General features: G+C 36.0%; 2 protein-coding genes across 2 annotated transcripts in view; one reads left to right on the top strand and one right to left on the bottom strand.

Moving 5' to 3' along the window:
- Positions 1-4: 4 nt before the first annotated feature.
- Positions 5-1,009, bottom strand: geminin (geminin DNA replication inhibitor). The gene is made up of 6 exons (XM_071590011.1): positions 975-1,009; positions 862-889; positions 687-793; positions 478-608; positions 238-410; positions 5-160 (listed from the first exon to the last, which is right to left on the bottom strand). Exons 2-6 carry the CDS (start codon positions 880-882, stop codon positions 107-109), a joined length of 486 nt encoding a protein of 161 aa, XP_071446112.1. The 5' UTR covers positions 883-889; positions 975-1,009; the 3' UTR covers positions 5-106.
- A 347-nt stretch (positions 1,010-1,356) lies between these two features.
- LOC139692086 (probable ATP-dependent DNA helicase HFM1) overlaps positions 1,357-17,904 on the top strand; it is a 28,877-nt gene continuing 12,329 nt past the window's right edge. The window contains exons 1-9 of the mRNA XM_071590118.1: positions 1,357-1,410; positions 1,527-1,617; positions 2,136-2,261; positions 3,766-3,998; positions 4,223-4,494; positions 8,058-8,208; positions 8,292-8,427; positions 11,108-11,227; positions 17,099-17,274. Coding sequence (XP_071446219.1) covers positions 1,357-1,410; positions 1,527-1,617; positions 2,136-2,261; positions 3,766-3,998; positions 4,223-4,494; positions 8,058-8,208; positions 8,292-8,427; positions 11,108-11,227; positions 17,099-17,274 — 1,359 coding nt within the window. The remainder of the gene's footprint in view (positions 1,411-1,526; positions 1,618-2,135; positions 2,262-3,765; positions 3,999-4,222; positions 4,495-8,057; positions 8,209-8,291; positions 8,428-11,107; positions 11,228-17,098; positions 17,275-17,904) is intronic.

Below are 17,904 nucleotides of genomic sequence, written 5' to 3'. Positions count from 1 at the left end.
TTTGTTATTTTTATTAAATGTCACCGAATTGATAAAATATTACAAAATTAGCTGCTACATTGCAGTTTGGTTAAATAAGTAAACATATTTTCTTGCACAGACAAAATTAATTCGAGTGCTCTTCAACAGATGGATTTTCATCATCCTGTCCAATCATTTCCTGCGAAAAAAATGTAAATTACTGAACAATAATTAATAAAAGCAAGTCAATGAATTAGCGTCAATAAGTACAAGTACCTGTAAAACAGAAACTAGAGCCGTGGTCTCATCCAACATTTCCCGGTACGCTTTCTTCTGCTTTTCTAGAGCTTCCACTCTGTAATGCAATTCTTCGTTTTCTTTCAATGTTTTTTCCAGAGCCTTGAGGCGCTGCTCGGCTAGAATTTTCCAATATCCTTCACTGGGGCCGTCTGGAAGATAATATACTTAATAGCTGCTCAAACAAACTCGTAAAAATCAACTCATTAATAAGCTTACCAGGGGAAATAAGATCGTTAACATCAATCTGAGGTGCAACTTCCGTTTGAGCTGATGAATTCTGCACATCCTTTGATTCTGTTCTACCAAAAGCGTCCTTTTTCGGAGAGTGAAGTTTTTCCTTTGCATTGCTAAAGTAAATTAAGAAGTATCACCTTCTATTTCAAAATTCTTGTCCAAGAAGTGGATTGCATGCATTGCGAACCAACCTTTTAACGATTGCTGCCTTGCTTGTGGAAGCCGGTCCAAATCCAACATTTTCTTTGTCTCTCGTGTTAGGCTCAAGCGTGCATAATGCCTTTCGCACACTTGAGGTCTGAAAACACGAATATGAAACTAGAAACAATAAACACTAACTTTAAGATTCTAAATAAAATATGTTACCTTCGCATTTTTCGTTCTCATGGTGTCCCTGAATTTGACAGAACCAAATATTGATGAAAAAATACAACTAATTAATTCCTTGAACTTAGATTGCCTCAAACGTGAATGTTTACCTTGCCTCAATCACCCAATTGCCAATTGCGCGAAATTTCAAGTGATGACGATTTTTAAAATCGACCTATCGATATTTTATGCCTACAAATAATTTTCGCTTGTCTATATAATTAGACTTGCTGTTAATAATTAAATATTTTATATTACACGAAACTATGAAAATTATAAAAAATAAATATATTATATAAATTATAATGTGAAATATATTCCTTCTTGTGTACTCAATATTTCTATCATATCGATCTATACAAGGGATGACTAGCAATCGTCTTTGTGATATCGCCCGGAAAACTTGAATACCAGACAGTCAAAGAGATTTTTAAAAATTCAAACTCTTGATTCTTAGAAACATATGATTGACTGTATCTTCATTATAGCATAATGCCAAAGTTTAACCATTCAGATCTAAGTGACCATCTTGAATTAGCTGACTCAGTTTACACATTTCGTTCTAAAACCGAAATTCGTATCCTTGATATAACATAAAAAAATGAACAAAATGCTTTTCAATGAGTAATTCTCCATATTATTATTGTGTAATTTCTTAATAGTTTACAGCTGAAAAATTTCGTGATGTATTTTCATGTTATCAACACTTCAATGAGGTTCAATCTAGAGTACTTGATGACGTGTTGTATTCAGGTAAGTGGAAAACTGATACTCATAGATAATAAAAAAATAAATGTATATGGCTCCTTTCTGTACGTAATTTCGAAGCTGATTAAGATTATAATTTGAAATTTCTCATTAGTTCTGCAGCACAAATATAGTAATAGTCGATATGTAGGAATTAAATTGAGTAAAAATGGTAAGAAAAGCCCAGTAAACAATTACTCTACTAGCTAGGAGTGTACCTACTTGTGTGACCTATTATAAATTGAATTGTATGCTGAATGAATTAGTTTCTTAAGAGTAAGCATTAGCAAGCACATTATAGTATATGTTGTTATAAGTAATATTACATTAATGGAGATTGAATTTACCATGTCAAATTCTAGATAGTATTTCTGTATGTTATACTCACTAATATGTGTTAATAATTGCAATACTTGGGAAATCGTACTAAGTCTGAAGGCTGGTGAAAAGGCCAATTTCATTAACCATTTGGTAATGTTAAAAGTTTATAGAAATGGGTTGAATTAACATTGCATCTTTCTTAGATAAATCATTGGTTGTGGCAGCACCAACAGGTTCTGGAAAGACTGCTGTTTTTGAGTTGGCAATTGTGAGTTTGCTAATGAAACTGGAAACTAAAAGCTATGGAGGAGACATTAAAATTGTATATGGTAAGTTGTTAAGGCTATTTTCTAATTGATTTTTAAGCTGTAGAGATTTTATTGAAACCTGCCATCCTTATACTGAAAAAGCCTATTTTCTTCCCTTCTCTACCATGCCTACCTCACAGACTTCCTCCTATCAAAGTCTTCAATATACTACCACCTTCAATGTTTCCACTTCACTCTTTTTCTACCTATTTATATTTGCCCCATCAACTTCCTCTCTTTGATCCAATATTTTCTATATTCTTTACCATTACCACTCCTCAAAAGTTTCTGATTTATGCTTATCCTTTTTGCCTCAAATACTAGGTTTCACATCCATACTGCAATATTTTCCATATCAAACCTCATACTAATCTTTTTTTCTCACAATTTCACTCTGTTTTACCTGTGAAAATTCTCTTCTTCTTGGAAATGCTTCTTTTTGCAATGCAATTCTTTCCTTAATTTACCCCTGCTTTGCAAGCTGTCATATGAAATATTACCAAAATATGTAAACTACTACACATGCTCTAGTTTATTCCCTTGTATATATATGTTTAAATCTCCTTCCTTCTTCTTAAGAATCTAATTTCTTTAACTCTGTTGTGGTTAATTTTATCCTAAACTATTTCATCCCTCCCATAATCACTCAAGAAAAAGTTCAATACCTTGGCTGTCTAACTATTGCTTGATTATCTGCAAATCATACTTAATCACCTTGCCACCCATATTTAATTCCAATTAAAGAAATCCCATGCCATCCTTAACATTTCTTCAGCTTATGTGTACGTGAAGAAATACCAGTGATAACGGGCAGCTCTTATCTGTCTCTTGCACTCCTTTAACCATCACTGCCCGACCTCCTTCTCCCTCTGCTTCCCTTGCACTTTGCACATTATTCATATACAGCTTTCAAATATGTCACCTAACTGCTCAATGTACTCATATATTCAAAAATACTTTCACTTACTTTGTCCACTAAATGATTGAATGTATTCTCAAAATGCATGAAGCACCTCAAGACGTCCTGATTATACTCTATATTCTTCTCTACTAACTCTCCCATTAACACAATGGCTTCACGAGTTCCTATTTTTAAACCAAAGCATTATTTCCCTAGGTAGTTTTTGTGCTTTATGTAAACTTCTATTGATGATTTCAGAACAACCTTGGATGCATGTGAAATTAATATTATAAAAATTGGCACTAAGGATCATTAATAAAAGGATGGAGAGCACGGAAAATGATTACTTAGGGGATGATCAGTTTGGGTTCAGGAAGAAGAGAGGCACAAATGATGCCATTGCCATTATGAGGTCAAATAGAGAGGAACATAGAATGCAATCAGGATGTATTTGTACTTTTTGAAGATTTTGAAAAGCTATTGAATAGGTTAAATTGGTGGAATCAATGATAGATTTGAGGGTTAGGAGACTTATTCATAACCTTTACATGCCTCAGAAAGCTCAGGTACAAAGACTCATCATCATTTATGACTCTATACTGATATATATTTTATTTCAACCAGTTGCACCAATTAAAGCTCTTTGCACAGAGAAGTATAATGATTGGTCCATGAAATTCTCTCAGTATGGTCTGAGAGCTCTTGAAGTTACTGGAGATACAGATTCATCTGAATATTCAATGCTCCAACATTATCATCTTATTATAACAACTCCAGAAAAGTGGGACTCATTGACCCGAAAATGGAAAGATAATAAACATCTTATGCAAGTTGTGAAACTCATACTCATTGACGAGGTTTGCTTCAAATTTTTATTACACTGGGATTTCAATTTATTATCCATGTTATATGCCATAATATTTGGATCTAATTATTAACCTGGGAATGAATCCTGACATTGCATATTGTTTTCACTGAATAAATTGTCAGTTACATATATTTTTAGCATAATAGAGAATTGTATGACTCTGTTTTTTTTCTGGCCATACTGTTTTCTATCTGTTTATTCATTTATAAATAGGTACATCTTTTGAATGATGAAACTAGAGGCCCAACAATGGAAGCTGTTGTCAGTAGAATGAAAACTGTTCAGGGTACCATACTTCATGATTTTCGGATGCACCAAGCTGCTTTCATGAAGAAAGAATGTGAAGATAAAGAAGGAGACCATATGGGTTCAGCAGATATATCAACTCTACCTGTGCGCTTTGTGGCAGTTTCAGCATGTATTCCAAATATTGAGGATGTAGCCATATGGCTTGGGGATAGTAACTCTCCTGCCATTTTTCACAAGTATATGCATTTCATAATGTTCTTTTAATGGTGTTAAATGCCAAAGGACAAAACCATAAAGCAGTTATCAACCCAGAGGTTGGTTTGATAGGTGATGGTATAGTTCACCCAGTACTGAGCCCAATGATATGTGAAATTCACATATCAGGGAAGGGTGGGGGGAGATCCTTTTCCTGTGCTGCCAATGATTTCTTAGAAAGTTCTAGTACCCAATAATAACACAGCTTGGGTGAAGCTGAGGGTGCCCGTTAAGGTGTGCCTAGAAATCGAACCCAGGCCCTCCTGTCAGTAGTCCAATGCTCTACGCCTGAACTACCATGTCCCTTGATTAGGAGATATGCAAACCAAAATTTGCCAATTGATTATATCTTTAGTAGTATTCTATTTGTTGACATCCATGTAAGTACATAGGTAGGTCCGGATTTACTTATTCTCTAGAAAGATTTTTGGCATATTGTACCATTAGCTATGAATGATAATGCATAATATTTATTTATCATTAATCTTTCATATTATGAGCAGTACCAAATAAACACAAAGGGATATGGGACATAAAAAATATAAGATGATTAGCAGGATGAGAAAATCATTTCATAAACTGAGTATAATACACTAGATGTGTGTATAACCTTTTGAATCTGGCAGTGGGAGCTAGTCTTGCTGGCATTGGAAAGTGAATAAATAATTGAATATCTATGATATTCATGGATAGATGGGATTTTGTCAATCTACATTGGTACACAAGAATGCTAGTTTACCTGAGAAAACCAATTTTTTTTAGTGATATAGTCATGCAATTCACACCCCATGGATAATAAATGAAGATTATCTTACACAAAGGAGAACACTACATGCTATATGGTGTCAACACAGTAGCTCTAATAACCAGAGTTCTACAGAGGTGTAGAGTGGGTTAATATCCTGGTAGTCTTCTTTATAGGAAAAACCAATTTCACATCAGGAGAATGTCTCCAAATTTCTAGGTTATAATCAAGGTGACCGTTGAAGAGAGCATAGTATATGGATGACAGTTACTCAAAAGGTATTATCATGTTTAGCTTCCTTTGAACAGAAGAGTTTTAAATTAATTCTTGTGGATCTAAGAGAAATGGGAGCTCTAGCTCAGTTTTGAGTCAAGATTTTCTACAGGCCTAGCAGTTTGACAGGTTTCATTTCATTAGATAGAAAGGATACTTATTGTAATACATAAATATAATAATGATAATAGGATACTAATTAATTGCTGCCTTTTATCTAGATTTAAACAAATCATTTGTTAGTCAAAATGAGAATTTTTGGCAAAATCAGCTTGGCTGTAGGGCTGGTAAATCATGCAGGAAAGTTGCATCTCCATGCATACAAGACTAGGAATTATTAATTCCCAAATTTTCCTGAAAACTGAGATACAATGATGCTACATAGGGTCATCCATAGCACCTTTCTTAAATATAGGATTAACTCTTGTTTAAGAGGAATATGGAAGATACCAGATACTGTACAAACATTGAATATAATAACATGTTGTTTGAAAATAAATTTATTTAACCTCTTAAGAATATTCTCAATAAGTGCCCACCTTAATATTGGAGCTCTTGAGGAATTTAAATATTTTGAAGATTTTACTAAGAGTTACCATATGCATTTAAGGTGGTTTTTATTGATGATATGCCTTATTAGCATAATTTGTGCCTTATCTTTTCCAAGAGTATATGAAGATATAATATTCTCCACAGCTTGAATGAAAACTTTGTCTAAGTAATGGATTGGAGAGGTAGGGCACTAGCAGTTTTTTCATACCTGTTTATCTTTTAATAACTGTTTGAACTGCCTTTGGTGTATTTTCATCATTGACACTATATACTGATTGTTAGCTTTTTTAAGCTTTTATTATTTCAGCTATGTATTTTTCTTAATTTGGTTAGTAGTCTTCTTTTAATTCATTTCTGGGAGCTTTATAAGACTTGTGAACTGAAATGATCTCATTCCTGAGTTCAAGTAAATTAGGGGTAGACTATTTTTTATATCTTCTTTATGTGCATGAACTTCTTAGGAAACATAACTCAAAGAAATCCATAAATTCAGAAGTTTTAAAAATATTCTTCCGCATTGAAAATTGTTAGTATTGAAAACCTGATAACACTATAGAAGAGTTCCATAAAATTCAGAATGCCAAAATGTGTGATTAGCCTTTTTGCAATGCATCCAGTATTGATTTTAGAGGCTCTGTATGAAGGAGAAACAAATATGTAAACTATGAGACCCATGTGGTAGCCAAAGTACCATAAGCTTGATAATTTTATGTAGAAAATTCTCACTGTATACTTCATTTAACCCTTTCTCCGCTAGCATTTATGTGCATATATGTATTTTCAGCAATCCATAATGCTTTGTGTCCTTGGCATGTAACAATGCCTTAAACATGAGCATATATTAAATCAAGAATAAAAGTAAACCAAACAACAGTTACCAACCCAAAGTTTGATTTAACAGTTGGGGGAAGAGCACAACTAGTACTAAACCCAACAGCATGTGAAATTAACACACCAGGGAGGGGGGGGGGGCAGTTCCTTATTCCCTGTTGTGCCTGAGCTTTTCCCAGGATCTGGTATCTGAAAATCACAAAACTTGGACAAATCTGAGGGAGACCACACTTGTCTTCCCTGTAGCCCAACACACTACCCGCTGGACTTTAATATAAGGATAATGAAATATAAAGTATGGGTGAAATGTAATATAACATATCTTAGCCCCAAACTGAAATCATAACATAGACAAATGCAGAGCAAGAAAGTGGGTTGGTACTTACCTGCTTTTTGGGAAGAATTTATGAATTATTTAGCATTCAAAGGCTTTACAAAACCACCATTTTTCTGAAATTCTAAAATTGTATATTTTAATACCCAACTGCAATTTAAACCAACATTGTAATCAGCTTTAAGTTATTGCAAAATTGCCACTTCATTGATTAACATGTCTGCATACCTTTTTTATGGATATTTCAATACAGAGCACTGCAGCTGCTGTGAAATTAGAAAACTCCTTAACCTTCCTGTACGTCGCTATTCATCATTTCATCTCATCATTTTTTGAAAAAGACTGCTCAATATTTACTCAGATGGCTTAGTGTGGCTTGGTTATTCAATAGCTAATTGAATAATAGAGTTGCTCAGTCGGTTACAGCTTTTAATAGGATTGATGAGACCTTAAAAAAAGTTCCTTTCATCTCAACTTTCTCTTTCTAAATCATATTTTTGTGGTCATGGCTGTAACTAGGGTCTGTGTAACCTGCACCAAATCTGAAACCCCCATGACAGCCTGTCTAACCTTATGACACCCTAATAAGCCATGTAAAATTATATTATTGAAACTAATAAATGTATCCTTAATTAAATGTCATTGCATGAACTCTTAAAATGGGTGTTTTTAAGTAATCGGAATATTTGAACAGGTAGACTGTGAAGGTGCTTCTAAAATATTTTCATTTTTCAATTACAGCATTTAAAGCATACTCATGTACTACTATATATCCATTTCGACTATATAAAAAATACAATTTTTTATAGATTTAATGAAGATGCAAGGCCTGTGAAGTTAAACAAAGTCGTCATTGGTTTTAACTGCCCTAGTGGTTGGTCATCCTTCAGATTCTGCCTGACTTTAATGTACAAGCTTAAAGGCATTTTGTTGTCATATGCTGCTGGGAAACCAACCCTGGTTTGTTGGATTGGAATTAAGCCATATTATTTGTGTTAAGATATCTATTAGTATAATGATTATAATTTTCTTTTACTACTTAGATATTCTGCAGTACTAGGAAGGGAGTCATACAAACTTCTATGGTGTTATATAAGGATCTGACTTTTCAATTCACTCAATATCAGCGGGAGAAGTTGTATTATGCTGCTAACAAACTTAGTGAGAAGAAACTTAAAGGTACTGTTTGGCATTTTAATTTCACTGTGACCTAACTGATAGCTACTAGAATTTGTTTGAGGTATCACATGTGACCATTCCTATACCTTCGTCTTACCTTAAGTGTCTATAAATCATATCCATGACATGTTCAGCCTGAAATAAACTTACTTAAATTTCACCTCTAAGTTATGAATAGACAAGCAAAATAAATTTTAAATAAAGACTTAATTTATTCATCTATATTCTCTAGATATTTTATTCTCTGATGATTTGATTCTGATTGCCATTAGGCCTCAAGAATCCAATGTGTTCCCTGTGCCCCTGTTTCAAGTATTCAAGTTCCTTCTTATTATCCATTATTGAAATAGAAAGTAATACTTGTACTTTTCCACAGATTTTATTATACGGCACGACGCGTTTCACCGACTTGCGGCATCATCAGGTACAAATTTGCAAAACAGACAGAGCAAGCATATATACCCTCAGGACAGAGTGGGGGCGGGGAGGGTTGGAAGGATTTGAGGGGGGGTGGGGGCTCACAGGTGCGTTGTTGGATTGTTTTGACCATTTCCAAGCTAGTTTCTCGAAGAGGAGTTGGGAGGGGTATGGGAACAATTGCTCATTACAAAGTGTCGTGTTGGGATTCACCAAGTGCCTTCTAATCTCTAATTGCTCGAGAGCGTCCATTTTTAATCCTTTTGGGAGTGTGTGTAATATCTCTGGGACAAAGTCACTGCTGTGGTTGAATTCTAGTAAATGCTTGGCGAAGAGAGAGTTGTTATTCTGATTTTTGTGACACCTAGCGTGTTCCTTGACTCGTAACTTGATATTCCTGCCGGTCTGACCGACATAAACGCTGTTGCAATCCTCGCATTTCAGTTTATAAATGCCTGATTTGAGAAGGCTATCCTGGGTGTCTTTTCCATTGGCTAGAAGTTTGGAGAGGGTTATGGGTGGGTAGAAGGCTGCTTTGAGTGAGGTGGGTAGGCAGTTGGAAATCCTATATGAAAGATCTCCCAGAAACGGGATCGAGCACCACTTAAAATCTTTAGATACTGCGGGCTGAGATACGAAAATGCTTTTTATGGCCATTGCTTTTTGTTTTTTCCGTAGTAACTAGTTGACACATTACTACGGAAAAAACAAAAAGCAATGGCCATAAAAAGCATTTTCGTATCTCAGCCCGCAGTATCTAAAGATTTTAAGTGGTGCTCGATCCCGTTTCTGGGAGATCTTTCATATAGGATTTCCAACTGCCTACCCACCTCACTCAAAGCAGCCTTCTACCCACCCATAACCCTCTCCAAACTTCTAGCCAATGGAAAAGACACCCAGGATAGCCTTCTCAAATCAGGCATTTATAAACTGAAATGCGAGGATTGCAACAGCGTTTATGTCGGTCAGACCGGCAGGAATATCAAGTTACGAGTCAAGGAACACGCTAGGTGTCACAAAAATCAGAATAACAACTCTCTCTTCGCCAAGCATTTACTAGAATTCAACCACAGCAGTGACTTTGTCCCAGAGATATTACACACACTCCCAAAAGGATTAAAAATGGACGCTCTCGAGCAATTAGAGATTAGAAGGCACTTGGTGAATCCCAACACGACACTTTGTAATGAGCAATTGTTCCCATACCCCTCCCAACTCCTCTTCGAGAAACTAGCTTGGAAATGGTCAAAACAATCCAACAACGCACCTGTGAGCCCCCACCCCCCTCAAATCCTTCCAACCCTCCCCGCCCCCACTCTGTCCTGAGGGTATATATGCTTGCTCTGTCTGTTTTGCAAATTTGTACCTGATGATGCCGCAAGTCGGTGAAACGCGTCGTGCCGTATAATAAAATCTGTGGAAAAGTACGAGTCTTTCTTTCTATTTCAACAATGGATATCAATTACTTCCACGAAGTGAAGCCTGAAACAATAGAATATATTCCTTCTTATTATTTAATTTTTGGCTTTTTTCAATATTGGGCATATAAGTAACAATCACACTAATAACTAAAGTGATTTATATCAATTATATTTTTCCATTAAGCTAATATGAGAGGTTGAAATGATTCCAAAGAAACTGTGGGAGATGCTGCACCAGTAACTTTTAACAGAGTCATCCGCTAATGTGCATTTCCATGCAACAATTTCATTTACACTCTGAAATTGTTGCGGTTGAAATGATATTTAAATCCAAAATATCAGCCTCTTTCATAGAAGCTGGTAGTGTACTCCCTAAAATATGGGCATGAAAAAGGAATAGGCTTGTGTTGGTAATTATTGCTGAAATGACATGCAATTGAGAAAGAAAATTGGAGAGAAAGGAGAGGATTCTTGAGGTCTAAAGAGAGCACTAAAAGGGAAGGAATGTTGACTAGATTATGTTGCTTTGACCTCTCATAGTACTTTGTTGTCTCTTATGTTTCAATTTTGTATGTACCCATGGCAGGGTACATATATATCAATTTTGCTTTGGAGAAACCTTGTGAAAGGAGATGATTATCGCTGGTCATATTCAACTAAAGTCAGAGAATTAGAATGTAGTTAAATACCATCTCTTTAAGTTTTGTAATCATTTGATACCAATGCTTAATTTAAAAAGAAAATGAAAGCAATGAAAACTCTGATTTTTTTACTTGGTAAAAAATGGTATATTTAATGTATGCAAAATAATGAAACTGATTGATTCTTACAATTTTATTTAGATATGCTGCTTTCTGGAATTGGATGCCATCATGCAGGCATAGCTCCTATTGATCGATACCTCGTGGAAGATCTCTTTAGAGCTGGCTGCCTACCAATTCTTGTGGCAACATCAACATTGGGTGAGAACTGAAAAATGCATTAAATTCACCATATATGTTGAAATTCATATGGAGGCATAAATGTGCCATAAATGATCATCCTTCATTGATCCTTAATTGTGAAAAAGAATCAATATTGTCATTAGTATCTTAGTATCTAGTTGTTACTGTGGTAAAAATTATTCAATATGTACTTAAGTAATGGTGTGAAGCCCAATTTCCTTTGCTTTTTGACTGACCAGTATGATAGAGTGACAAATTTAAAGTTGCTAAAATGAACTTTAAAAATTATCCAAAAAATTTAGGTGCTTTTTCTACAACAGGCAACCTTATTATCTGCAAATAAAAGCATATAGGTATGATCATATCATTGCTATATAGGTTCATTAATTTTTTGACCAGATCTTTGGTGATGAAAGGAGACTCTTGGATTTTCCACACAAAATAATTAATTTACAACCTAGGCTTCATAACAGCACAACATTTTCAGGTAAATTACAATCCATGGAAAGCTCATGTGCTCCCTCACACACAGACGTGCAGATCACAGTAATCAATCTGAAGGTCGGTTTTGTAGGTGATGTCAGAGTTCACCCAGTACTAAGCCTGATGGCGTGTGAAATTCACACATCAGGGTAGGGGGGCCAGTTCCTTTCCCCGTACCGGTTATGGTTTCCCAGACAGATCTGGTACCTGAAAAATCACGTAGCTTGGGTGGAGCTGCAGATGCCCAGAGTACCTTGCCCAGGAATCGAACCCGGGCCCCTCCGGTCCAACAACAGCAGTCCAATGCTCTACCCCCTAGACTACCGCAACCCACACACACACACACACACACACACATACACACACACACACACACACACACACATATATATATATATATATATATATATATATATATATATATATATATATATATATATATATATATATATATATATATATATATATATATATATATATATATATATATATATATATATATATATACACACACACACACACACACACACACGAGGGTCATCCGGAAAGTAGTACCCGTTCGTGAAATAAAGACACAAAAGTAAATATTAACAAACATAAAAAATTTTATTTGAAAGAGGATACTTTAAACTACTTCTCAACATAATCTCCAAGCAAATTAAGGCATTTGTCATAACGTGTGACAAGTTTCTGTATTCCTGCTGCATAGTCCTTCGCCGCCAGCTCATTGAGATACGCGAGGGACCCATCTTGCACAAATTTTTGCATAATGCAGATGGTGTTTAACAATTTCATGAACAATTGTTCGAGAAACATTGGGAAAATGCTCACAGATGTCATCAATTGTGACGCGCCGATCGTTCCTCACGAATTCGTCAACTGAGCTCACCAGTTGGTCTGTAATGACAGACGGTCTCCCCGAACGCTCATCGTCGTGTGTGTTCCCCCTCCCCATGTTGAAGTTGCGACACCACCGCCGAACAGACGACTCGTCCATTACATTGTCTCCATACACCTCCTTTAATTGGCGATGAATATCACATGGGCGAACGTTTCTTGCATTGAGGAATTTAATCACTGCCCTCACTTCACAACTGGCGGCGTTCTCAATTTTTTTAAACATTGTAAACAATCACAGAAACAACACAGGCAATGCTAGCGTCATGCAACTTGGCTCAGAGAAGGCAGACAAGCCACTGAAGCTATCTGACCTCGTCCAGCGGCTACTCGCGTCGTCAGCACTTCATGCGGCACGAACGGGTACTACTTTCCGGATGACCCTCGTGTATATATATATATATATATATATATATATATATATATATATATATATATATATATATATATATATATATATATATATATATATATATATATGATCCGTTCGATTCTACCTTCCCCACCTCTATTGTGTTCGTCCTTATATGTGTTCCTATCCCTTTTCCTTATATCTGGTTCTGTATATATGAGTATTTATTCGCCGTTTGGCGGTATTTCGTGTTTGAATGTATATATATATATATATATATCCCTGCCTTTTAGAGACTCTTTGGGGGTAGAGTGTTTCGTGGTGTTTCAATTTCTTGCTTGTTGTGTCCTGGCTTCCGTGTTGTAGGATGGCTTTCGTGCTGCATCATGGGGTGCAGTTTTTTAGTTGTTTTGCGGTATATGTGTTTGCATGAGTATTGGATGAAGGGATTTTTGCATGAGTGTGTGCGCTGCTGTGGGTCTAATTTTCCGTGTTGTTTTTTTGCATGTGGTAATTTTCCTTTTTACGGTTGGTGACCTAACACACGTCCCCCCGCCACACGCCCTTGCGGCGGCTTGCAGGGTATTATGTAGATGTAGATGTAGATGTTTATACACACACATTCAAACACAAAATCCCACCAAACGGCGAATAAATACTCATTTATATAGAAACAGATATAAGGAAAAGTTTCCTCGATAGCTCAAGTGGTTAAGAGCACCTGCCTGGCAAGTGGAAAGATCCGGTGTTCGAGTCCCGGTCAAGGAAATATTTTTACTCTTGTGATCCGTTCGATTCCGCCTTCCCCACCTTTATTGTATTCGTCCTTTATGTGTGTTCCTATCCCTTTTCCTTATATCTGTTTCAATATAAATGAGTATTTATTCGCCGTTTGGCAGGATTTTGTGTTTGAATGTGTATTTGGCCAATGTGGTTCATCTCTTTCCTCTGGCTATGCGTGCCACGAAACGCACTGTTCCTTATTTTTTTAAATGGACACTATACTTCATAACAACTAAATTGTGATCAGAGTCCGCATCCACTCCCTGGAAGCTGTGTGAATTGATCACACTGTATCTAAATCTGTGCCTAGCCATATTATAATATAATGGATAACTGTCTGAATCACCTTGGATTTTCCATGTAAATCTGCACCTTTTGTGGTGTCTAAACCAAGTGTTGGTTATGACTAACCCTTGTCTCCTGCAGAATTCAATTACTTTATCCCGGCGGTCATTCCTCATACCTAAACCATAGTCCCCTAAAACATAGAGGGGTGAGAGAAATGGTTAGGGGAGAGGAAAGGGAAAGGAGTGGTTAGAGGGGAGTGGAGGTAGGGAAGGAGTGAGAGGGAGGAGGTGGAAATAATGCATAATTGGAAAAGAAAACAATTTGCTCACCCACACATAATGCAAAATCCAAGACCCAGGTTTCAACTTACAAAGTCGTAATCAAGATCCTGCAAGTCGAAACACAGGCCACGTACAAAAAAATTCATGTAGAAGAACAAAGTATTCTCCATTCTGATATAATATCACTTCCAAAAAGTGGAAGACCAGTTCAGACTATTCTCATTCTATGACATTGAGACCCATATGCTGATAGGTCTTTCAAAGTCGTATGAATGCCATTTCTAGAGTTTTTAATTCTATAGGGTTATCGAATGGAGGAAGGGACCCTAGAATGGAAACTTTGTGGCACTGGTTGAGGCCCGCAGATGGGGAGGAGGGATTGCATGAGGCACGATGATTGTTAATCCTAAGGTTCAGGGGTGTGGAACATTGGCCTATGTAAAAGGCTGGGCAGAGTTTGCAGGTCAGAAGATAAACAACATTCTTGGATGTGCAGGAGGAGTGAGGCAAGGGCGGGTGAGAGTTGAAAGGTGAGATGGGGTGGGAGAGGATTTTAAGAGCAGCTTGGTGAATTTGAGGATATCTGTTAGTTGGCGGGCCATTTGAAGGTGACAGAGGGGCATTTGGCAAGAAGGTTGGAGGAAGTGTTGTGATTTTTGAGGATGGGGAACAGGTCTTTGAGGATGAATTTGAGGGACTGAATCCAGGGAAGTTGGTAGTAGAGATTGAGAGAGGGTGGGAGTCTGTGGTTGAGGCAGGCTTGGGGGTGTAGGAATGTTTGAGTATTTTTTTATTGAGGAGAGAATCTGGGTATCCTTGTTGGAGGAGGGAGTGGTGAAGGTTGTTGAGGTATTTGTTAAGGGATTCGGGATGATTGAAAATACAGTGACAGCAGATAGAGAGGGAGTAAGGGAGAGAGCGCTGGGTATGGGAGGGTAGCAACTGCTGTGATGAAGATATTGCTGTTTATTAATAGGTTTAGTGTGGACAGAGGTCAGGTATTTGTTATTGCTGAAGGAAATATTGACATCGAGGAAGGTGATCTGAGAGGATGAAATGGTGGAGGTGAAGGAGAGAGATGAGGAATCATTGATTCGGGAGATGAAGGAATTGAGTGAATCTATCCCATATCTCCCCCGCCTCCCGTTCTCCCCTTCCTCCACCCATATATAGTCCAAAAATTTTAGTCCAATTAATATATCCATATCAAAAAGGAATGCTCTTGGTAGCAATGCTTTTGATTTCCTTTATAGGAATATGAACTAAGATAGTTAAATGAATACGCTGTGAATATAATCATGCCAGCTTAGTTTAGTGTCAAGGATGAAGCCTTGTTCAACAGGTTGGCCAATTCCAGCTACTTTTTTTGGACAGAGTGAATAAAAGATGTTAGGTTTTGCAGTAGTTTAGGGATATATTATTGGCAGCGAACCATATGGGGTATTAATCAAGAGTAATGTCTGGTAGATACATCCTTGGTCTATGTCCTATTTTTACCTCTATTGATAAAAGTAGTTTCATCAACAAATGGCATTGTCTTATAGAGGAATTTTACATGGTTGATGATAGATCAATAGAAGAAATAGTAGTGGTCTAAAGATAGAACTTTGTGGAACATCATCAGACACAGCATAAGTTAAAGATTATGCCTGATCAAGTTCAACATGCTGCTTTCTACCTGACAAATGAGATTTTTTCAATTTATCCTTAGATTTTAACATGCCATAATATTCTAATTTTAAAAATTATATTACTTGAGATGAACAGATATTTGGCCTGAAGAGTTATTTAAAGGAGCAGAAATCCATAAAATACATATTTGGGGGTTAAATTACTTGATCTATAGCTAAATTATATGGCTTGTTTGTTTCCCAGCACATAACTTAGCCTCTCTACATTTTAAGTACTGATTTTTCCAACCCTGATTTTCCTCCTGTTAAATACCATTGTATAAATGGAGATACTAGTTTTCTTAAAGTTCTGAGGTATATATATCCTTCTTTCTTTATTTATTGCAGTACTCATAGATCTATCTTAAAGAACTACTTTCTTTTTTGAAAGAGACTCTTTGTTATTAATTCCTTTCATATTCCAGCATCCAACATTAATAATCCTTCCCCATTGCTCCATGAGCATTTATAACCAACACAATAATCTGTAACCAGCAAAGACAATAGGTTGCATATATAGTAGGAAATACCACAATCAGGAAGTATGTTTCCCTATTTTGCACCGATAAAACTTTTCATTTTATACCTTGATCCTAATTAAAAGAATCTTCAATGGCATGTGGTTTGCTTTCATTGGATTGTGCTATGTTTGCTTATTCGACCTATCTATAATAAATCTTGTTTTTGGGACATGTAAATATTTAACTTATTAAGAATGGAAAATGTGTTGTATATATTTGTATAGAGTTATGCATAAAACACAAGTGAGATTCTGGGTGATGGTGGGAAAAATTGGAAATGAATTGCATAAGTTGAAAATATATTTTTTAGAAGTCACATGTGCACTCATTATCAATATAATGAATGAGTTGTGAGTTTTTGCTGTATCCGCAAATTTTAGCAAATATTTTTCTCTTGGAGTTATCTATGGAGGAATTTTTCACAATATTGTGTCAGTGAACTTATTATGCAATACATGTATCTTATACAATGAGGTCAAATTTTATAGAACTGTTACGGCTGGTTTCCCTTGCACCAAGACCTTTCTTCCTTACCGTATAAGAACTCATAATGGCAACGTAGCATTAAGTGTTATACGGTTAATTAAATTTACTTTTATTTTTAATTCTTTTAGCTATGGGTGTAAATTTACCTGCTCACCTGGTAATTATCATGTCCACTGACCAATATGTCAAAGGCACCTATCAAGAGTATCCAGAAAGCCAAATACTACAAATGATTGGTAGGGCTGGAAGACCTCAGTTTGATACCAGTGCAGTTGCAGTGATAATGACTAAAAATCAATTGAAGGTAATACATTTGAAAATATGTAATACGTTTTAGTTTATTTTGTATTTAAAAAAACACATACTCTATGGGCTTTAATAATGGCCTATATTAAATACATGTAATGGTAACACTAAGGGAATAATCAAGTTCATTACTATTTTCATACATATTAAGATATTATACATTTTTAAAGGGTTTTATTATGCATTCACCTGAATTTGATGGTTCTAGTGTATTCAGGATTGTGGTAATGCTGCTTTGTGCTTGGAGCACTTAGTTACTAAATCCCAATTCGTAACTAGATTGTATGTGCTAAACTTTATTCCCAACAACAGTAAAGATGGTACACTTGACTACTTTAGGTTGGTTGATACAATGTGAAAATAAATAAATAAATGAAAGAGGGTGAATTTCACCTAGACCATGAGCCCATGGCATGAGTTCCACATATCAGAATACAGAGTTTACTTTCTTTCCTTTATCCACGCTCAGCTATGCAAAAAGTTCTGGTCTGCTGAAGATCACACCACTTGGAGTATTAAATCACCAATTCGACATAAAGAAACGAACTTTGCAATATTTTTGTCAGTGGTATGGTGAAACTTTCAAGTTCCTGAGAGTAAAGGCAACTTTTGTGACCCCGTGGTAATT

This window comes from Hetaerina americana, unplaced genomic scaffold, assembly GCF_022747635.1.
Source record: "Hetaerina americana unplaced genomic scaffold, ioHetAmer1.1.p SCAF_4, whole genome shotgun sequence".
NCBI classification, from domain to species: Eukaryota; Metazoa; Arthropoda; class Insecta; order Odonata; family Calopterygidae; genus Hetaerina; species Hetaerina americana.
Note: the sequence above shows the minus strand (reverse complement) of the source record. Positions and strands in the feature narration are given on the sequence as shown.

Bases quoted from the DNA above. Each gene is read 5' to 3' on its own strand.
- geminin (XM_071590011.1), bottom strand. From the start codon at position 882: ATGAGAACGAAAAATGCGAAG. The intron at 609-686 runs GTTGGTTCGCAA...AATTTACTTTAG, and splicing joins AAGGCAGCAATCGTTAAAAG to CAATGCAAAGGAAAAACTTC. The intron at 161-237 runs GTACTTGTACTT...TTTTTTTCGCAG, and splicing joins CTCTAGTTTCTGTTTTACAG to GAAATGATTGGACAGGATGA.